Source organism: Mytilus edulis, chromosome 10, assembly GCF_963676685.1.
Source record: "Mytilus edulis chromosome 10, xbMytEdul2.2, whole genome shotgun sequence".
NCBI classification, from domain to species: domain Eukaryota; kingdom Metazoa; phylum Mollusca; class Bivalvia; order Mytilida; family Mytilidae; genus Mytilus; species Mytilus edulis.
Genome location: NC_092353.1, coordinates 9509043 through 9533951, shown reverse-complemented (window position 1 = coordinate 9533951; position 24909 = coordinate 9509043). Strand labels below are relative to the sequence as shown.

At 31.8% G+C, this 24909-nt stretch overlaps 1 protein-coding gene across 3 annotated transcripts; it reads left to right on the top strand.

The window, feature by feature from the left end:
* The first annotated feature begins 1510 nt into the window (after nucleotides 1-1510).
* LOC139493344 (uncharacterized) lies at nucleotides 1511-22896 on the top strand. Of its 3 annotated transcripts, XM_071281669.1 has the most exons (4): nucleotides 1511-1832; nucleotides 3278-4573; nucleotides 7328-7424; nucleotides 21539-22896. In XM_071281669.1, exon 4 carries the CDS (start codon nucleotides 21594-21596, stop codon nucleotides 22524-22526), a length of 933 nt encoding a protein of 310 aa, XP_071137770.1. In that variant the 5' UTR covers nucleotides 1511-1832; nucleotides 3278-4573; nucleotides 7328-7424; nucleotides 21539-21593; the 3' UTR covers nucleotides 22527-22896. The 3 variants fall into 3 exon arrangements, with proteins under 3 accessions (XP_071137770.1, XP_071137768.1, XP_071137769.1); XM_071281667.1 differs by lacking the exon at nucleotides 7328-7424; XM_071281668.1 differs by lacking the exons at nucleotides 1511-1832; nucleotides 3278-4573; nucleotides 7328-7424 and adding an exon at nucleotides 20638-21021.
* Nucleotides 22897-24909: the final 2013 nt, after the last annotated feature.

Here is a 24909-nt window from a genome sequence, read left to right as displayed (position 1 = left end):
ATATTTTCCTGCAAAACAGAGTGACCCGTCCTTGCAGGAAGTGTCGAAAAACGTTCTTGAGATATTTAGAGCTTAGAAGTTAAGCGTTACATCTTATATTGGATGAATGCTCACAAATACTTTTTTATCTAAATATTTTGAGTAAAATTTTTTCTTTATATATCAGAACAGATCTGTTAGTTCTTGTCAACAGTAAGTAACAGCATATCAAATTTCTGTACAGAACACTATTTGTGTTATACTATGCCTTGAAACCATACAATTTATTAGTCTAAATTAAGAGTTGGTTTAGCTTCAATTAAGATAAAAACTGACAGGTTTAAAGACATTTCTGTTTTATGTGTTTATGTAAAATTCATACTAAACTTAGAAGTTGCTGGGTTGAGAGTTATTCAATCTTTTTGTTAGGATAATTGTTATTTACATGATATCGTGTTCGACGTATTTGGCACAACTCTTTGGAATTTTGGATCCTCAATGCACTTTAACTTTATACTTTTGTGGCTTAACACATATTTTGATATGAGCGTCACTGATGAGTCTTATGTAGACAAAACGAGCGTCTGGCGTACTAAATTATAATCCTTGTACCTTTGATAACTATTTACATAACTGGGTCGATGCCACTGCTGGTGGACGTTTCGTCCCAGAGGGTATCACCAGCCCAGTAGTCAACACTTCGGTGTTGACATGAATATCAATAATGTGGTAATTTGTACAAATTTCCTGTTTACCAAACTTTGAATTGGTCGAAAGACTAAGGATTTTCTTATCCCAGGCATAGATTACCTTAGCCGTATTTGGCACAACTCTTTGGAATTTTGGATCCTCAATGCTATTCAACTTTTTACTTGTTTTGCTCAACAAATATTTTGATATAAGCGTCACTGATGAGCCTTGTGTAGACGAAACTCGAGTCTGGCGTACTAAATTATAATCCTGATACCTTTGATAACTATATAATCATTAAAAAGTTGCTTACAGTTGAAAAGTCGAACACAAGATCACTCTTTATTGTGATTTATCACCTTATAATTATATATTATTATGCTGAAAGTAGTGATTTAAAACCAATACACTTGTGTCTACTTGCTGTACAATTCTATAATAAAATATTAAAAAATATTGGCGAGAGGATTATGTTTGATTTTCCTGCATCCTAATGGAAATTTAATGCCAAAGTCTAAACTATGACAATGATAAAATTGATCTATCTCTTCCTTATTGCATCAGATAAATATTGCAATAATTAAAATAAATTATATCAAGATAATCCATTGCTAATAATGTAACGTATGAGTAGAATTATTGGTTGGGAACTTCTTATTTACAACGATAAGCTTCTTATGGGGAATATTCGTAGTAGTTTTTAACATGTCAAAACACTCACTCTTCGAGGAATGATACAGATTACTGTGGAGATATATTGTAACAAACCAAATATTTCAGAATTCTAATATTTGTAAAAGTCACAGAAAATGGATTGTATGCAGTTTAATTTCAAAATGAATTTAATACTGTGTTGTGTTCTCATTCTGGATTCAATAAGTGCTGCTGAAATTGCAGAAAACTGTAAAATCGTAAATTTACCATTACTGCAATTGTCATTAAGGGATAAACGTTTGGAAAATTTTGTATATGACACAAATATTCAACCTGACAAAACTTTTTGTTTAATAAGATGTCTCGAACAACGAAACTGTAAATCTGTCAACTACAACACAGATACGTCTGATTGTCAACTGAATAGTGAGGACCACAATACACAACCAGCTTCCCTGACAGCGTCAACAGATTCCACACAGTATTATAGTATTGATGGCATTGACGAGGTTGAGTAGATATTCTAATTTTCGCGAGCGTTTTATTTTTGCGACTTTCGCGAGTATATAATATTACGCGAATATAAATCGTCGCTAGTATTTTAAACTTCTATCTTCTACTATATAAATCCACCAATAAGATTACAACATCGCGAATATAAACAGCCGCAAAGTCGAAAAGAAAAGTCTAAATGCGAATAAGGTTGGTTTACAGTAGTTCTTGACGCTGTTGGTTAATCAACGAAATAAGACTAGGTAACTTATGGCGTCATTAAATTGTCGAGTAATGGTTAAGATACATGTAATATAAAGGTGCATTCGCTGTGAACAATTATTTTCGCCGATTTGACTCAAATTCTCATACTAGTATTTGATAATAAAATACTAAAATGTGTTTCCAAATTACAATAGCTCTGTAAGTACCCAATACTACATATGTATTCATATCTAAATTTCGTGTGTATTTCAACCGTAATTCAATTTAGACGACTACCTTATGACTATCGATATGACCTCTGAAGGCTGCCGACGGTCATCTAACATGAAATAAACATAAACGTCAATATAAATAGACATCAACCTCGTGCAAATGGATGTTTTAATGTCTGTTATAAATTAAATAGAAAAGTTAATTTTCGTTTTAAACTGATAAAAATGATTGTGTATCGATCGAATAAGTAAACGAAACGATTGCCCTTTGTTTCACTTTCAAAGTTGATATGTTATCCCTTTTAAACGCACGACTAGTTTATGTGCAACCAATCTTTAGATAATGTGTTAAATTGATGTCACATGCATACGGATTCAATAATGTCAAATTATTCAACTGCAAAAAGTAAAATAACAAAAATTCTGAGGAAAACTTTCCGTAATCAAATGGTAAAATAAAAAGCTCAAACACATCAAACAAATAGATAACAACTGTCGTATTCCTGTCTTTCTACAGGCATTTTGCTATGTTGAAAATGCGTCATTTTTGCAAGCGAATATTTTTCTTTGCTAATTGTAAAAAAAATCAACCAAAGTGTCTGCAACAAAATCACATTTGCAAGATGAATATTTTTTAGACTGAATTGTAGCACATTGGAATTAGGAGACATGCAATTGTTATTTCATCATAGTGTATGTTTGATTGTCATTTTTAAGATTTTGTGAGGTAAAAGTAAATTTCAGAATGCAAACTTTAAAATTGACATGAAATATCTACTATCTACAGTTCTATGAAAAAGCGAAAAAAGGAAGAGATATGACAATATATGACTACATGGACTTTACAAAACCAAATGCACAGAAATATGGCTTTGTGAGCTGTAATACTTGTTATTACAACAATAATTTGTTATTGATAGTTTCAACTTAATATAAATGTTCTATTTATCATTTTATGTTATGTAGTTACTAGCAATTATGTCAAGTTTAACAGCCATTTCAATCAAGTATTGTATGTATTTTAGAGTCTATTGGGTCGCTGTGCTGGACATACATGTGCAGAGGATCTTGTGTGTGAACCAAATCCGTACGGACTTAGTGCACCGTACCAATGTGTGGTTTCCGTAAACACTTTCACTGCAAAAATTCAAGCAAATAAGAAATTAGCAGCAACGAAAATTAGATATAAAATGCGTTTAATCCAGTAAGATAGTATTCAAAAGAAATTGACACTGCTTGGGCACTGCAATAAGAAAAGGACACAACAACACCAATGTTAATCGTTGGGACGGTATTTGTAACAAATATTGTGTAACTTTATTGTTTTTTAGATTGTAGGAAAAAAGCTTATCAGCAATTAGATTCTTATTCCTGCCTATGGAAAATAATGTCCGAAGTAAACAGTAGCATATCCAAAACATCATAGTATGGAACGTAAACAAAAAGAATGGAAGCAATGCTGTCATCGGCTATCCGCTGTTTGTGCATTTTCGTGGCACGACTTCTTTGGGTCAGATACGCCAAATTATGTCCCTGTAGATTGAACTCTGCATTCCCTTTCATAGATTTTGTCAAGTGTCATGAATTATAATGTGTTGTCACGAGACAGCTATATGAATCCTCGTGCAATCAATTTGTATTTACTTCATTATTTACATGTTTAAAGTATGTAATTCCCTCATGCTCTGATTCCTTTATTGGTGTCGTTTATATTATTTGAGTAATGACGTTAATAGACAAATCGAACTATACGAACTTAACAGGAAATATATAATAAATAATTAAAAATAAAACGATGACAATGTTTGTTTTATTAAATGTTGAAATCTGGTGTCTCTTGTCACAATGTCTATTTGAGAAGGAAATTGAAAGTTCTGTCGTAATTTAAATTATAATTAATTCTAATTTGTTTGAGTGAGCAACTCGACGATATTTTATAATATGTTTGTTTAGATGAATAGAACTTCAAATTAGTCGTTTTACCTTACGAGTTATATATATGGATACAAGTTAGATTTTAATTCCAATTCATATTAAAGCTACGTAAATAAAATGATCTTTTCATATTTAATTTCAATTTATTCATTTTTGTACACAAAAGACAACCAACTGAATGTCTTCTCGATAAATATAGCACCACCGTACATTCAGTATTCATTTTAAATGAACATTTTATAATATATTACCGAGTGATGAAAAGTGATTTCTTTGTAAAATTTAAAAGTAGCGTACAAAAGGAGATGAAAAGGGCATGTTTGTAAACGCCTATATTACAGTTCATATTTATCAGTCGGAACAACGAAACAGGTACAGACAACACAGTGAGTTATATTATATTTTAAAAAATTGTGAATGTTATTTACGACTTCTTGTCTTCATGTATTAATAAAGATATATTTAGTTATCATCAAATAAGTTTTCTTTATGTTTCTTTATAAGATATTTTTTAAAGATGTAATTAGACAAATATTAACATTTCTTTACATTTGTTCACTTAGGTTTTAACTAAACCCAATTCACAAGTGTTGTGTGTGTAACTACTGCAGAAGTACTACAGTATATTAAACATTTATGTTTGCATATGATCATATAACGATGTTAATTTCACCTGTATTCGACCATTATATAGTCTCTTACCTTTAGCATATCAATAAAAAATAAGTAAACTATGATCAGAAAACTGCTTCTATTAGTTATTAGGAAAATCAATCAAGAAAAGTTTTAATTTTAAGGTACCATAATACAGTTCGGCATAGTCTAACTACGGAACAAAACATGTATTTTCAAAATAAAAACAAAAGGTGTCTGTACTTCTGTAAATAATAAAAGAATCATCGAAAACGAAGAATGAGTATCACAATAAAAGATAATGGCATGAATATTGTTAGTAAAGTAAGTGACATTAGGATGTCTGCAACAGTTTGCGTACTTCCCCATTGAGCAATTATTGTGAAAATTGAAATTTTCCTTTGAACATGCGTAGTAAGAGATATAGGGCTCTTTGTCAATGGTAGGTGGAAACATAATTAAAACTGTTTTTTATGACATTTTTGATGGTCGAAATTTAACATCATATGACATATATAAACGAGTCTATATATATCAAATATATTCCTTACAAAAAGTCATCAGTCACACTTTGATTGCTCAACAGTTCTGTTGCCTGATTTTGGCTAATTGCACTGCCATTTGCTTAATGTCATTTATAAAAACAAATGTCATTCAATTTATAAAAAAAGTATACTAACATGACATATAGAAATTGTGTTGCCAGTCCCCATATACTCAAATATGTGTGCCATTTAACTGGCAGCAAAACAAAACCCGATTCTAAGAAGGGGTCATTCGTGTAGCTATTTGGCATATGTGAAGGTTTTATATAAAAAACGGAGAGTACCACGCTTTATGCATGGTTAAGACCCATTACTACAACTTCCGAGGATCCATAGGTAGCATGTTGTATTGTAAAAAAGATGTCCCTTTCCAACATCCCGATCCATGCACTGTGCAAAACCTACCAATGATATTTATTAATAAAAAGTTGTAGTCTTACAAATGACTAAGATATATGCAACTGGAGTTAAACATCAATTAAATGAATACATTTCCATTTATAATGGGTTTATCAGGCGCAATAAATAAAAAAACGTTTTTAATGTTTCGTAATTATTTGCCCATCACCCACTACAGGTTTTTATAACAAGCGACGAATTCATGCTTCAAATTTAATACTAATTTCTTTAATGAGATATTTACCGAGGTTATCGAGTAAACCAACATGGGGTAAACTGGATTTTCATAAGTATGTCCTCTTTTCCATACATAAATCAACGTCAGGTGCTTTACAAAACATACCACTAAACACCTGTCAGTGAGGGGGTATCAAATATATATAGAATGGGCTTGTTATAAAAAATATAAATTCAACCTGTTCCAGTATAATACAATGAATAGATAAAAATTGCAACCATATTTAGACTGTTCTTAAACCAAACTTCACGTAACAAAAAGTGTTTGAACTATTTTTAATTTCTAATTTCATATGCAATTATAACTAATATATCTATATATATTTCTCTCTGCATTTGCCAGTTTACCGGTGTATGATTGTTTTTTTAGATAAGATCTAAATGCAGTTTGATAATTGTTTGACTTAATAATAAAGAAAATTAGATTGGGAGACAGTTGCATTGCAAATTGAAAACATGAGTAAAAAGATCTACTTTCGTTTACAATAATGTATCATACTATGTGCTCATGTGATAAGGAAATGTACCATATTTCAGTTTTTACGTAGCTATAAAGAATAAGACATTTATATGTAATTACTTGCTGCTGAAATCTTTATTTACTCAGCACTTCAAAGCCTGGTGTGTGTGTCTATAATGAATAAATTTGTGATTTATCTATTCCCTTGGTAATTTGCTTTTTGTAGTTTGACGTTTGGTGTTAAAATATATTGGACCATTCAATTAAACACTTAACAAAGTCAAATTAGAAAAGAAGAAACATGATGTATAATCAATTATTTGATTACGTAATACCAAAATACGTTAACTATAAGGTACGCAAAGGAAATGGTTCATTTTCTAATATTAAAATTACTAGTATTTCAAGCAATTTGATTCTATTATCATACAGGACACATCGTTTTAAAGATCTGAGGTCCAGAATTACGAACATCATTATTATCGTTACAAAATACAAAATTATAAACCTTCATTTTAGCAATGTCATTTTCTTGTAACAAAAGATTGTCTATCTTAAATACTACATCCCTTCATAATCATTTTATAACCTTGACAGTTAAATAGAATCTGAACATGTCCTACTTTAATACAATTAAAGACATTGTTCATCGATAACAAAATGAGATATTTTAAAAAGTAAGTGTAAGATTTCTGTCGATACTTATAAAGAATGGGTTGTGATAAAAACATTATTTGTAATTGCAAAAATGATAATACTTTTTAAGCTTTTTCAAATTGTGCAAGCTTGTCGATAAATGCATACATGTATATGATAATGTTATATGGACATTTTAGTTCATCAATATGACGTTCTATGTCTTGCAGAAAGCGTTATAATTTGCCACATAGGGTATGGGAATTACAGTCCACATTCCGACCAGATATTGTTTTCTTATTTATGATATATATCACACAAACAAACGTAAGTCTCTTAAACAAGAATTTTACTACCGGATTCTTGAAGTGACCTAGTGATCAAGGATGGATGAGGAATCCAATGTCCTTAATTCAATTATATCAAACTTGCTACACATGCAAACCGCGTGACGTTTTCACTCTACAAAAACAGTCACGCACCTTATGACAAAATTTGTTATCACCGTCCTTGACAACATAATAGGAGGCACTATTGTATACTTTCCTTTTCCTTGGCGTGTTTAAATATTTGCAGATAACTACATGTAGCAGGATGCTCAACGCTGTCAACTTGATACATTTGAATTCCAGGTCAAATTGAATTTGTTCTACTATTTTTCGAAAAATACAGATAGTCTCAACATAATTATAAAAAAACAGACATTACTTGCAAAAAATTCTTAATTGCTACAATCAGCACTGTTATTCATAATAATACCATGATATGCAAGTACAGCTTTATCATTTGAACGATCAGAAAATGTATTTAGTAATATTTATCAAAGATCAAACTTATTCAAGCCTTTAAAGTTTGATAGCCTGCAATTTGCATTCTTTTATGTACTTTGAATTAATGATTCAGCTGTTTATATTGTGTGCTTTACCAGTACAAAATTTACACAGATGTATTGCATTTGTATAAGGATTACAATAATTATGACCCATTGATATAAAGATATTAAGGGAAAATACATATATTTCATATATACGTTTCATGTGCATAAGTAAAAATTTGTCGATAACACCTGAATATACAAAGGCATTTATTTTGATTATGTCATATAAACACATAAATGATTCTAGGCTTACAATTCGGTAACTAGACGCACGTTTCGTCTTCATAACACATGTCAATGGTGCTCGAAACAGAACAGTAAATACACAGTGGAAAAGCAAACATTATAAATGTGTCAATACTGTTAATAAGCTTAGAATGACACAAGAACACATTTCAAATGGATTTGAAGTAAAATAGTCGGTAATGTTCTTAACTACATATTCTGATATACAGCGGTATTCCAATTTGTAAAGAAAGTCTTGACAAAACTTTACTGAAAGAAATTGAAATTTAAAGCAATATTCGCAAGCTACTTGAAAATAAAAGGGTTTTATTATATATAAAATTTTAATCCTAGTATCCATGATACCACTGAGTCGATGCCACTGCCGGTGGAGATTTATTTCCCCGAGGATATCACCAGCCAAGAAGTCAGCACTGTTGTGTTGACTTGAGTTATCATTGATATGTTTATAATTATACATTTAACTGTTAACAAAACTTTGAATTTTTGAAATACTAAGGCTTTTTACCTCAGGAATAGATTACCTTAGCTGTATTTGGCAAAACTATTAGGAATTTTTGGTCCTCAATGCTCTTCAACTTCGTTCTTTATTTGGCGTTGCTTCGAGCGTCACTGATGAGTCTTTTGTAGACAAAAAGCGCTTCTGGTGTATATATAAGATTTTTAATCCTAGTTTCCATGATGAGTTTATTTCCGAATTCAATGAACTTAAAACAATTGTCACTCCCACATAGTATTGGGTGCTTTAAACCGTCCAATTCCTGTTAAAACAAAAATATCGAACACTTTGATAAATACAAAAAGGGTCCATAAAACATGCCAAAATCAAACGTTTCTGGTGCAACAAAATTGGTACCGTTGATTTTATTAGACTACATCATCCAACGGAACGAATAGAAACAATTGTCATAAATGAAGGCAACAGGAATACCGGTGTCCAAAAGTCAAATATCGATTGAGAAAAAAAAATCCGGGTAACAAACTAAATCCATAGGAAGCACATTAACTATAAGAGGAAAACAAAAGAAGAACAAGAACACTGATGTGTAACAAAAACAAACGTCAACATACATAGAAAATAACTACTAGATAACAAGACCCATACTTGGTATAATATATTTTAAGAACAAAATAATGGCTTGAACCTGGTTAAATGGCTAGCCAAACCTTCCGCTAAATTATAATGTTAAAATTATATCGCTTAAATGACATCCTTCGTGACAGAAACACAATACAAAGACACACAAGAACATTTATCTCAAATAAACGCACAAACAAATGATATTATAGTCGAAACACTATTTATGATATTTTTAATGAATATTTTCTAACATGCTGCAACTTTTATTCTGCCTTAAAATTGGTTAAATTATTTTAAATGGTTATACACTTCAGTCGTTCTTTTCCCTACTGGGTGAATTAACAGCTATGTATTGACTCTTCTGTGCGATATATAAATCTCAGACAATTAGGAAATCACACACACTCGGCACATCAATAATGCATTTCACGACTACAAAGAAATTTATTCTGAGATAATTAAAATTTCATTTTAAACTTTATGTTGGTATTAACAAGCTAACAACAGAGAGTAATTTAAAACATTAATCGAATAATTATACTCTCAGTTGGTGAGCATTGACATTAAAATTTTATCTGCAGATAAGGTGAGGCACACAGTTAACAGTGAATTATATATTGGTTTCATATTCTATTATCACTACACAATTCGATACAGTTTAAAATTAAAAAGCAATTTTTTTCTCTAAATCTGCTAAATATAAGTACAACAGTAATAAATACACAACTGGAATGAAGTTATGGAATATACAAAACTTAAATAAAAAAATGAAAACAGAATTTATTGCACGAAGGAATATCTCTATTATTTTACTAAAATCTCAGCAAAAAACTTTAATGTAAAAGATGTAAGATAATTTCCTATTATTAAAAACCCGAAGTCTATCGCATAATCTCAAGAAATAAACAAATCATAGATATCAGGATTGAAATAATTTTGTATTTGCACCAGACCACATGTGGGCTACTCCTTAATTTTTTAGTTATATCGTAAAATAGGGGAAGCGAGTCTTATAGATGTACTGAAATTTCTTTTTCTTTGGCTGTATGTTTTGTACAGTATTCAACTTACGTCTGGCATTGCAAAGAGCAATAAAACTTAATAAAGGGGCATTTGTAAAACCAATAACACTCTTAGAGATCATCAGAAACTGATTTATAGTGTTTATTGTTTCCACATGCTATGAACATTGTACTATCGTTGTTTAATTGAAAATACATATAGTCAGAGTAATTGTTTAATTGATTTGTAAAAATATAGTTCCATTCTTTAATCCTTTGTTGCGTTTTGTACTTTATATTACAAAGACTTATCTGTGACTCTGAGGTATATAACATCAATAAACTAACAGTTGATATCATTTTTTTTTACTTCTGAGTATAGTGAATTTCTTTTTCTTTGTATATGAGTATATGATGGAATTTTAAACGTTTTCTTCTTAAAATTGAAGGAAGTGTACATATATGACAATGAGACAGCGAAGAAATTAACAACAAATAACCAAACCACATTTATAAAGGACACCATTTAATCTTATCATAAAACAGTTGTACAAAATGTATCCTAGGTCTGTTTATATGAGAAAATGTTAGGAATACATAATTATATGTCGTTTTAATGTAACTACTTAAATGAATTGTCAATCAAAAAGTCATCGCGAATAGTTCAGATAGTTTTTTGTCAGTTTTTAATATCATTTGATGCTTCGTATTCTGTATAGCTCTTTTTCAAATGGGATTTCTGTGTCATATTCGTTGCTTATGAGAAAACATAAACATACAGGCAAAAAACATTTCTTAAGCACATAGTATCATGCAATATTTTACAGAAGTACATATGTTTTAAAGACCTCAGAGAGATTTTCTGTACAATAAATACTTTTTATCAATTTTCCGTGATATGAATGCACAGGTGAAGTGCAAAACAAGCGGAACCCTATGTCGTTTTTACATTATGATGCATACATTGAATATATAACATTAAATGAACAAAAGGACAAAACATGAAATCCGGAAAAACAAGGCGAAATGAACTTTTCAACAAAATTCCAAGTCATCTAAAATTATAGTAATGTCGTTGCATTGTTTAGTTGTTAAGGTGGAAGTTTACATTTGTATTTGGGAAATTACAATGCAAAACAAAATCTTATACACAGCAAAACAACCCTACTTGATATCAAGCATACAGTATGAAAGTACAATAGGTTTAACGACACATCATTTATCATCACTGTTAAAGTAAGTCTATTAAAATATTTCTAATTCAGTTTTTCTGAAGGAGTAGGTTCAGTAAGACCCCCATCTGGCCCCAAAGTATAACAGTTTTACATACTTGTGAAAATGTAATCTTTTAGCTATTTACCGGAAAGTATAATGATTCTGCTGCATAAATATGGTCTGTTTTTTTTTTACAATACAGTGCACATATATATATCGGTTACTAGCATCATTAAGTCATGCTAAATTACTGAAATCTTCACAATTTTAACATTTTGGTTAAATTTTAGACGGTTTCCGTCTGAAATCAAAGTGGACGCATTCGTGTTCATTCATAATATTACAATATAAGTTGTATTTGATGATAATATATACCATGTATAAGGTTGAGGATGAACACGGATGCGGCCAGATTCAATTTTGACAAAAATCATCTGAAAAGTGACGTTTTGTGGCATATTAGATAGAATTTTCATATTAAAGCTTGAATCGGAGCGTTTTTAATGACTAAATAAGTTAAAATCTTTCACATAAACTAATTGAATCAATTGAAATAGGCACTTAAGTGTTTAAAAAGTGTACACAATCTTTCGCTAGATGAACCTGAAATTTGAGGCCAAAATCGGCCTTTACCGGACCTACTCCTTTGTTGGTCTGGAAAAGATAATCGTTGAAGACTTAATGCTGACTGTTAGTTGCCGTTTTGGGGGGTGTCGTTTGTTTGCCAATTGTTTGCTGTCTCATTGGCATATACTGTACGTATAGACATTAAACCTTATTTGATTCCAAGAGTAAAACATATTAACAGACATTATAGTTATACTCGTATTCGTGTGTATAGCAGATGCAAATTAAATAAAGTATTTTGTATATTAGTGCATCACTAGACACAAAAGAAAACAGAAAACAAAAGCAACTCCACTTTTATTATTTTTTATAACTCTCAAGGTCACAGTTAGAACTTAAAACAAAATATTGTCAATCCTTGAATAATAAAAAATAATATGAGAATGACTGATAAAATAACATTCTAATTGACTCCATACCCCCCCCCCCCCCCCCCCAAAAAAAAACCCAATAATTCTTAAAAGTGAAACGATTACAATGCAATGTTAGTGCATGTAGTACAAATGAAAACCATTTTTGATAGCCTCTGAGAGCGTGCATCATTTGGCTTTAGTTTTATGGACAATGGTCCTTAAATTAACTATTATAGGCCTTTGCAAGTACATTAGTGGGTTAAAACTTATAAAATGTATTCTTTGCTGAAGCATTAACGATTTGTCAGTGCATTATACTCCTATTTATATTTTTTTTACATTTTTACTTATAATGTTTGTTTGTTTTGTTCACACATCGTTGTCAATATAATAGAATTGTATGCGACTGTTATACAAGTGAGATGTTTATTTAGGTTAAAAACCATGTTGAATCCACCAGTTTCTACAAAATGCCTGTACCAAGTCAGGAATATCACAGTCGTTATTCATTCGTTTGGTGTGTTTACGTTTTTGATATTTACATTTGATTACGGACTGTCCGTTTTTTAATTATCCTCGGAGTTGGGTATTTTTATGATTTCTCTTTTTACGAACATCTGTCACTCACTTTCCCTATTTTACAAGCTAACTAAAGTTTAGAAGCCTCCTGTGATCGAAATTCGATTGCAAATAACCATATCTTAAAGATGTTTGTGTCGTCTGGATACTGTTTTGTAATTGAGTGTCTGAAATATTTGTTTATTTATCCATTATATTATTGGCTCTGATGTAGGTATTTCAAACGATAGTTTCTGTTTAGGACAGAAACAATTATTAGTTAAACTGTGCATAAAACTAATAGTCTACATAATGGTTTGTTAATGTAATTAATATTTTCGGAAACATAGGTATATACAATTATGCCTATAAGTTTAAGGTAGTGTACCCGACCTGTTTAACTTTCTCAGAGAGAATTATTTATTCTAAAAAATGAGCGACGCATGACTGGAAAATGTTTTAAAAATAACCTTTATTTATTAGTCTATAACATTAGAAAGATTTAAAGGACAAAATCCCATTTTTTTTGTGGTCTGTTATAATGTTTTGTATTCATCTAAGGACATTTACATCTATCTGATTTAATTTTCATTTGAACTTCAAAGTAAGATAAATATTAAAACAAATAAAAAGTTTAAATTTCAAAAACTGCTTGTGTAAAAATATATACCTGTATAGTCAAGCCAATGACACTAAAGATAACTATAAGTCTATTAACACATAGAAAGAGTAAAGAGTTTTTGGTTATTGACTCGTAAATGCCTGGTCACAAGTATATAAATTATCATAAAAATAGGTGCTACATTATTTTGAATGTAAACTTGAATATATTCATTTTGTTTTCAAAGGCTGATCTGAAAACAGTAATACTTTTTAAAAAGGTAAGCGTCAGACATATGTAACGTTAACATTCAAAATGATTATCAAAAGTTATTATACACGTTCCTAATCATGTGCGTTCCTTTTACATCATTGCACGAGTGTTGGAATTTAAATCAAGGTGGCACTCCATAAAATAAGGAGAACAAGGAAACAATTTTGAATCTGAGTCTGAATCAAAGTTTGAATTAAACAAATAAACATTATACACAACACCAAAGTATAACATGTACTTTGCGTTTTATCCAATATGAAAATATTATACTTACAATAATAGGGCCTTTAGTTTTAAAGAAAATATATATAAAACACTTTTTCATATCGAAATTAAAAATGAGATAAAGTATCTTATTTTGGCTCATTTAGCTGGAGCTGCCTTTGTATTCACAAATTGAGGGTTGGAATCCCGATGGTAGCCATCCACGGGTTTTCACAATAGAAGCAAACGCCAAAAATGTATAAAGGTTCAAATTAAATTTATTTCATAAATACTTACATGCAGTGTTTAGCCGGCGAAGAAGTATATGTAATTAAAGTGCATTCGATAGAATATAGCAGGAAAAAAAACCTGATGTAAAGACAATTCTGTACGATTGTGGAAATATTACCATTTATAAATTAAAAGTATGTTATTGACATAAGTGAAAAAAAAGGAAAAGAACTAAAACAAAAAAAAAACATATTGAATAATGGACAATAAATATTCTGTTGTTTCGTAATCCCTCTATTTGATGTTTTGCTCAAAATATATACGTGTGTATCATGTATAAACGAACATAATTGTGACAAAGGTAATCACATGTTGTCCCTACTAAAAACTTGTCACTAAAATACATTCTATATACCAGTATTTTCGATATAGGAGACTGAAATCAATGATATATTCATTTTAGATGAATAAAAATTTCATACACCAGAAGATTGACAAATGAAAAAGGTATGGGTACTGAAATGTATTCATCAGCCTAACCCTGAGTTATAAGGCTAGTATAGTGTTATAAATGATTACGTTGAAATGTTAGTAAGGAAGATATATATAAAAATTACAATAATAAAATAAAACCAAAGATAATATAGATGTGAAAAAGTGATACAATTTAAGAAAATAGATAATGAGAAACACGACGTGAATATTGATTTGACGTTAAAATAAAATAAAAACAAGAATGTGTCCCCAGTACACGGATACCCCACTCGCACTATCGTTTTTATCTATGTTCAGTGGACCGTGAAATTATTGTTTAAACTCTAATTTGGCATTTAGATTAACAGATCATATCATAGGAAACATGTGTACTAAGTTTCAAGTTGATTGGACTTCAACTTCATCAAAAACTACCTTGACCAAAACTTTAACCTGAAGCGGGACAGACGGACGGACGAACGGACGAACGAACGAACGGATCAGCAACTCTCACATGTCTGCACATTCTTAGATAAACATGTAATTAAATAGATCAATTGAAGTTCTTATACACATGTTGGCATTCTGTAGTCTGACCATCAAACGATGTACTTGTTAATAAATTAGTTATAGAAACTGAATTGTATTATTACATAGCAAATATATTACACATTTTGACGACGAGGAAAAAACTGGATATTAAAATAAATGTGAATTTCTACAAGTGACAATGCCGACTTACGGGAAATTAGACTCTTTTGATGAATCCGAAGATTGGACACAATATGTAGAACGTATGGAACATTATTTTAATGCTAATGAGATAGACGAAGAAGACCAGAAAAGGGATATTTTCTTAAGTGTTTGTGGGAAGAATACCTACAAATTAATAAGGGATTTAGACTATTAGCACCAGCCAAACTAGGAACGAAATCATTGGCCGATTTAACAAAACTAGTGAAAGATCACCGAGATCCAGTACCATCAGAAATCATTCAGAGATTTAAATTTAACAGTAGAACAAGACACAGCGATGAGTCAGTGAGGACATTTATTGCAGCACTAAGAAGTCTGACAGAACACTGTAATTATGGTGACACGTTAAACGCGATGTTACGTGACAGGTTAGTCGTCGGGATAAAGAGTGACCGCATACAGAGGAGACTGTTAGCAGAGCCGAATTTAACATTTGAAAAGGCATTGGAAATTGCTATCGCTATGAAGACTGCAGAGAAGAATGCACAGGACATCCAAGCGAGTGGGACAAATGGAACATTTCAGAAACAAATCAACAAAGTTTCAAAATCATATACAAGAAACAACTCTGGAAATTCGAAGCAAGGAGAATGTTACCGTTGTGGAGGAAATCACTTAGCCGCTGAATGCAGGTTCAAGGATGCAGTTGTAAAAAGAAAGGACATATCGCAAAGAAATGCCGTAACAAATCTACCAATGGGAATTTAAGTGAAAATCACAGAGAGTTTAAATCACGTTTTAAACCACGTGCTCATTTCATGGAGCAGGATGAAAGTAGTGAAAGTGAAGATGAAGTTTACTCAGTTTTTCATTTTGGTAATAAATCTAATGAGGCATACAAAGTGCAAATCAATGTAAATGAATGTGAAATAGCCATGGAAATAGATACCGGAGCGTCAGTTTCTATCATGAGCGAGGATACTTACAAGGAATACAAGTCGAAATTCAGAATCGAATCGACAAGTGCTAAACTCCGAACATACATGGGAGAGCAGATTCCTGTAATAGGACGTGCAATCGTCAATGTCAATAATTACAAAAAGGAAAGCGCAAAATTACCACTACTAATAGTGAAGCGAAAAGGTCCGAATTTACTTGGCCGAGACTGGTTGAACAAACCCCAACTGGATTGGAAGGATAATTTCTCCGTCGTTGGAAGTGATAATCAATCAAGTGATTTGAATGTGATTTTGGAAGCAAATAAGGAGGTTTTCAAAGATGAACTTGGAACTGTAAAAGGCATGAAAGCCAAGATTTATGTTGATGAGAATGCCGTACCGAAATATTTCAAGGCTCGCCCTTTGCCGTATGCGTTAAAGGATAAAGTGGAGATGGAACTTGAACGTCTTGAGAAAGAGGGTCAGATTCAGCAAGTGGAATTTTCCGACTGGGTCGCTCCGATATTACCTGTAGTTAAGGAGAACGGATCTATTAGAATTTGTGGTGACTACAAGGTAACCGTTAATGCCGTTTCAAAGTTGGATAATTATCCTATTCCTAAAACAGAGGATTTATACGCAACGCTTGGAGGAGGACAAGAATATACAAAATTGGATTTAAACCAAGCATATTAACAGATTGAACTTGATGAGGACAGTAAGAGGTATGTTACTATAAACATGCATAAGGGTTTATTCAGATACAATAGACTTCCGTATGGTGTAGCGTCCAGCCCAGGTATTTTCCAAAGAACACTTGAAAATGTTGTTCAAGGTATAGCCAATGTTTTGGTTCGAGTAGATGATATACTGATGACGGGTAAAACAAGGGAGAAACATCTTAATACTCTTTCTGAGGTATTGTCTAGATTTAAGAGAATCGGAATTCAGCTAAAGAAACAGAAGTGTGTGTTCATGGCCGCAGAAGTTGTTTATTTGGGATTTAAAATAAACAAACACGGAATATATCCAGTTGAGAGTAAAGTTGAGGCGATCGATAAAGCACCAAGTCCGACAAACGTGACAGAACTGAAAGCTTATCTTGGAATGCTGAACTATTACAATAGATTGTTAGCGAATTTATCTCATTTATTAAAGCCGCTACATGTACTTAGAAAGACACAAAATGGAGTTGGGAAAAAGAACAGGAAAAAGCGTTCATAGAGTCAAAACAGCTGTTGAAATCCGCATCAGTACTTGTACATTTCGATCCGAAAAATAAATTAATATTACCATGTGATGCATCACCATATGGATTAGGCGCCGTACTTTCGCATAAAATGGACGACGGCAGCGACAAACCAATAGCTTATACATCTCGAACACTTACATCAGCAGAGAAGAATTATTCCGTTCTTGAGAAGGAGAGTCTGGCCATACTATTTGGTATCAAGAAATTTCATCAATATTTGTATGGACACCCCGTTACAATCATAACCGGTCACAAGCCGCTCATAGGTTTATTTCGAGAAGATAAACCTATACCTACAATGGCCGCATCTCGAATTCAAAGGTGGGCACTGACTTTAGCTGCATATGAGTACACGATTGTATACAAAGAAGGGAGTTTGAATGGTAATGCGGATGGACTGAGTAGACTACCGCTGAAAACAAACATTGAAAAGACACCAACGCCAGGTGATACTATATTATTAATGGAACATTTAGCCACTACGCCAGTGGATGCTAAACAAATTCAAAAGTGGACACGCAAGGACACAATACTGTCTATGGTGCTTAGATACATTTTGAATGGATGGCCGTCAAAATGTCCCAGTGAAGACATAAAACCGTATTATAGCAGAAAAAATTAACTGTGTAGTCAGGACGGATGCATATTGTGGGGAGGAAGAGTAATCCTACCACAACCAGGACGTGAAGCCATGTTAAATGAATTACACCAAGGACATCCAGGGATTACTAGAATGAAAAGTCTAGCAAGAAGCTATATATGGTGGCCGGGAATGGACAATGACTTGGAATTAACTGTAGTTAATTGTTACAGTTGTCAGGAAAACCGCAAGTTACCAGCAGAAGCGCCGTTACATCCGTGGGAATATCCGAGCCATCCGTGGTCAAGAATACACATAGACTTTGCAGGACCATTTATGAACAAATCATTTCTAATTATGGTTGATGCGTATTCAAAATAGATAGATACACGTTATGAATTCTACAACATCCGAAGCTACGATTGCAAAACTTCAACAAACGTTTGCAACACACGGATTATGTGATCTTATTATTAGTGATAATGGAGCCGCATTTACTAGTAAGGAATTCGCCGATTATGTGAAATCAAATGGAATTGAACATCGCACTTCCGCGCCGTGGCATCCAGCTAGTAATGGTTGTGCTGATCGAGCAGTTCAGAGTTTCAAAGAAGGAATGAAGAAAATCAAAGAAGGAACTATCCAGGAAAAGTTGAACCGTTTTCTTTTCAACTACCGTATTACACCACAAACAACGACAGGACTGGCACCGTCAGAATTGCTAATGAAAAGGAAACTCAAGTCACGTCTAGATTTAGTTTTCCCAAATATCGAGAAGCGAGTTCAGGAGAGACAACAAAAACAGAAACATTATCACGATAAGAAATCTGTGAACAGACAAATTAATGTAGGACAGGGAGTATTTGCCCGAAATTTCGCAATTGGTTCAAAGATTAAATGGATTCCAGGAGAAGTTATAAAACAATCAGGACCACTTTCATTTCATATTAAATTGCAAGATGGACGTGTCATTCGTAGACATATTGACCACATCAGAGTACGAAACTTCGATTGCACAAACAACGAAAATGAAGAAAAATGTGACAATGACAGTGATTTGTTTGAGCCAGAAATAACTATACCGATAAGTACTCCTGAGACCGAACAACCGCAAATCGAGAAACCGTCAAACATGACTGAACAAATGGAACCACGCTATCCGAAGAGAATAAGAAAAGAACCATCGCATTTAAAGGATTTTGTGTTGAAATAAATGGTTGATTTATAAAGAGGCATAATAATCCTCACAACCGTTTGAAATGCATTAAGTACTTCGCAGTGCATGTGAGTACATATCAATTAGTGTAAGAAATAACAACAAGACCAGTGCGAACATTTTTATTTTTATTTTCATAGTAGGACATTATAGTTTCAGTGCAGACAAACTTTAACGAATGAATCTTTGTGATCTGACATTTTTATTTGTTTTCAATCTGATATGGACTTATCAATCAGTAGCCGTGAAAAGACATTAATTTTCTGTAATTGAGTTAATTTGTTTTTAATTTGTTTTTATCTAAGGCCGGAGAAGTGTTATAAAGTTCATCTCATTTTATTACCGTATCATCTGTTACAGTAATTATAATTGACAGATCAGCAACTCTCACATGTCTGCACATTCTTAGATAAACATGTAATTAAATAGATCAATTGAAGTTCTTATACACATGTTGGCATTCTGTAGTCTGACCATCAAACGATGTACTTGTTAATAAATTAGTTATAGAAACTGGATTGTATTATTACATAGCAAATATATTACACCCCTCTTCTGTCGTAGGTCGGGCATAATGAAACTAGTAGTTGAAGATATTATACAGATACAGATTTCCTGCCTTTCAAAAAAATCAGTGAAAAAAACCGTGCCCTCTAAAGAGAAATTTCTAATGGAATGATGTTCAAATGCTGATATATTTTTTAGAGATCCAAACCGTATATATACGAAGTAAAACTAAAGAAAATAAACACAGTCATATTAATATTTGCTATTTCCGGCAACATTCAGTGGCAACTATTTCATGTATATCTAGAACAAATCAAACCATATGAAGAAGTGGGATGGTAAACAGAAAACTATTTTATATATCTTTTTATTAAAACTTGCATACCTTTTGAAGATAGTTTTGATCCTCCCGTTTTTCAATCTAAATCTAATGTATCCCATATTTTAACCAGAAAATCAATTCTTGCAATAACTTCTGAAAATTAATTAAGAATTAATGCCTTTCAAGTATTCACTTATCACGGAATGGCATAAGCTATTGTTTATATATTGCCAAGGTAATATTACCCAATTAAAATCAATATATAATTTGCTGCGGACTGAGTGATATTACAATGTCAGATAAGTGTTTTTATATAATTCAGTCAGGTGTATTTACACATCTAATACCATGCATTAAGTAAATGTGATGATTGCTAGGAGATGTATACACTCAGCATGTCGGATAGAGCATCCTTTAAACATTTCAATAGAAACAGTGTATTAAACGACTTGTTGCTTGACAGATTTACGACATACATATCGTCAGAAGAGATAGTATCCTTGTGCATAACTTATTGTTAAAGAACATTTGAACAAACTCTCTATGAAAGAAGATCGGTTAAAGTTTGTTATCTTCTATTTAATGTTCTACACATAAACTTTAACTGTTAATAGAATATTAATAAATATCTCAAGTTATTGGAAGATTATTCATGGTTGTCAACTTTCTCAGGTTAGTTTTTAATTTCATTTTGTGGTTTCTTTGTATCCATACCATATAATTTTCGAAATTGATAGTCATATAAAATAAATAACGAACGGATTCATTTTTCAACTGTATTTCATAATGTTAACCTGGACAGAAAATATTATCTTGAATAATGAAAAAGGAATTAAAAAGAAGAAAATTATCACAATTTACATATTGTGATATTTGTATTTGCCGCTTTTCGTTAACGCTAGCAGCATTAAAAGTCAATCTATCAACCCCCTGGATCACAAAATCTGATTTTGCTGACGGATTTTGCTGAAATTTTTCACAGCAGGGTAGAAAGAATGTCTCTTTCAAACTGAAATGGCCCTCTACTGGTGGATGTAATATTTGCTGTTGGACGATAGGCAATCATCAATTACTCACAAAAACAAACATTATTCATCGAATTTCAATCTTTTACTGATATTTTTTAAGATAAAATACACTATCAATGTCTGGTCTGTTTTGACAAAAAAACTTCTTTTTATACTTTCAGAATCATTCAACAAAACGAATTGAAATGGGAATATTGTTGATAATTAGAATATAAGATGCCTTCGACAAGTAAGCACCATACTGATATTGATTCTCGAGGGAACATCAAAATTGATCACAGTACAACATATCAAGAAAACTCATTCTTATCAGACAGTTTGGAAAGTAAAATAGCCAGTTTACACAAAGCAAAATTTAGAGCAAGTATAGATAATGACGATGCGTTAAAAGAGGCGCGAAAGGAAGCTGAAGAAATTTCGCGTTTAAGTTCTGCTATTAAACGTGGTGAGATTAAAGACAGTGTTTCTCTGTATGATAGACGATCTCATACTCCAAAATCACGCGATGGAACACCACACACAACGGAAGTACTTACTTATGGAATGCAAAGTTCTAGTTTAGGAAGCAGACCACAGACTCATGTTGAGAACAATATACGTCGTGACTCTGATAAGCCACCTGTTAGTACTCTGACTATGTTTGCTATTTCTATGCAGAAGTTAACTTCCTCGAAATCTTCATCTAAAAATGACACTAAAGTTATACATAAAAACATTCAAGGCTACCGAAGTTTTATGACACTTCGTTGTCTTTCTTCGCCAGCTTATCTGAGAAAAGAGCGAAGTAAACGACAGCGTCGCCCAGCAATAGTCAGATTTCAAGATCTTAAAGACGGTGAAGTGATGGAGGCTCAGGATATACCGGTCATGAAACCTGAAGTTGCGTATGCAATGCAACTGCGAAAGCGACAAATTCGTTCACGGAGAGAACTAACAGAACTAAGTAAAATAGAAACAGAAGAAAAATATGGAAAACCGGATAAAACAGATGAATTTAAACAGAAAAGATACGCATGGGCGAAAGGAAATGATGAACTTAATACTAGAATACGTTCATTTCTAGTTGATGTGGAAACTTTTAATAAACGACAGAGAAAACCAGATTATCTAATGACTGACATTGTTCGATCAAAAACATGTATGGTATAGTTGTAAAAACAAAATATCAAGTGGGATATAACGAAAACATGGACGGAAACAAAAGTGTCATTTTAGTCTTCAGGATATGCAATTGATAACAAAGATTCATAAATGTACATCAAACCACAACTTCTTATTTTAATGTAGATATTAATTATGTTTTGTAAGATTGTTGTTCGATTACAAATACGCAAAAAAACACCTATAAAACAGAAAGTAATAATTAACTAAATCGAACTATTTATATAAAATATTAAGTGTATAACATGATATGCTAAAGCTTCCAAATTATTGTCTATTATTGCATTTTAAAATTTATATAAAGGTGACGACTTGAAAGGAAATAAGTTTTCAAGACAAAACATGAAAATGATACGTTTTTTGTTTGTTATCATTTTTGTGAGACAGCTTATTAAAAGTGTTCAAATTTTCAAGTATCATCATACAGAAAAAAAACTATCAAGACAAATTGAATATTTATTTAGCATGAACAGTTCAAATTCGAAATAGTTAAAAGGGAAATTTGTTTTCTCGAGATCATTCAAAAACTCATCTTCTAGCCAGTACCAATTTTAGAAAACATGAGCATATGGAAACAAACAGTAAAATGACAACAAATCATCAGAACGGTTCGAGTTCACTTTTCAAAACAGATCAGCCAGTCTGGAAGATAAATTTATACCTCTCGACATGTATATTCAAATACAACAATTGACTCCGAGCCCCACAATATTTGCTTTATTTATAAATGCCTTAAGCTTAATTGTGAAGCATTCTATACCAATGAAGTCTGACGTGGGATTATGTTTCTAACCTGCGACTTCTCATACTTCGAGCAAGTCACAATGAGTCTCACATGTCTCAGTTAAACCTGTTTCACGATCAAAAATTTAAACTTTACATTAGGAAAATAATAATATTCAATAGACATTTCTAGTTTAATTTAATGATATATCAATTTTTTTTTTTGTATAATATACTCTATTACAAAGTGTTTTGATACTCTTTCCCTCCCCCTCACCCAACCCCAAGTTATTGGACAACATCACTTTAGCTTAAAAACCAAATTTCCTGTTTTTTACCCAGTCCCAAGTCATACCATTATCAATAACTTATTAATCATAATTCAATAACTAAAGTTTGTAAAGCTTATTAAAACTTGTAAATGGAATGTCATTAAAAATTCATCAAGTTTTAATTAAATTCGAACACCGTATCATGCCTGATAAATAATGCTGCGAAGAATATAATTATTGGTATAGAAAAATTTACATGCTCGATGCACAAAGCACTGGTATCAATGGAGTCACTAATAAAATTAATTATTGGACTAAAATGAAAATGAAAGTGAATGTTCTTCGTTGTCAAGCAGTAAATTAAAGGATGTCACCATTGCATTAAAATTTTCGAAATTTCAATGAAGAACATCGATAGTAAGGCTTTTGTTCAGATACACATTCATGCCATCATAATAAATATTTAATGTTGTTAAAACAACTATTGGTTATGGATGCGTTTCAGCGTACTAAATACTTGAATGAATATAGAAAATGTATTCATTTCATAAAATTTGACTGATTTGATTACATTCGAGAAGGTTAGGTTTAAGTCTAACGTCGTCACTAAAACTCTTCATTCGAGCGTTGGAATTTCCAAAATGAAATTTTCAAATGTACAATAAACATATATTGATCATGATCTCTGTATAAATAAAAAGAGAAATTGATACACACCACTGCATTTACATCTACATAATACTTTTTAACTTCAATATGTTCAAGATTACAAGAAGACACATAGTGACATACAAGGAAAAAAATAAAATCTTAACATATTAACAATAATTTAAAAATATTTTTTTATTTTTATTTTTGTACATAGAATAATTTTAGCAATATATATGTTGTGTTGCCCCAGACTGATAAAACGTGACGCAAAATAAGATGTTCACACAATATGTCAAGTCATAAATATATAAATGAAAAAAACCGTGAACAAAATAAATCAACATAAATAGTGCATGTTCCTATTACAAAACAAATTATGCACACCAAAAAAGAAAAAAAGGCATTCAGACTATGGCATTCGTTAGACCTCTTATTAAGAAAATGCTCAGGAATATTTGACGGTAGTAAACAAGTTTTGTGAGATATCGGCCCTCAACTTTGATCGCGATTAGTGCGGAATGACATACATATTTATATATACTAAAAAAATAAATGATTTGGAAAATACGTTGAAGGTATAAAAAGTCAAGAGAATTCTGAATGCAATAAGGTTCTATCCGGGCACTCTGGTTTTAAACCTTGGTTCCACCTGTGTTTTTTTTTTTGGTTCTGAACATTGGTTCTTTTGTTCGAAACCATGGTAACTGATTCAACATCCGGGTTGT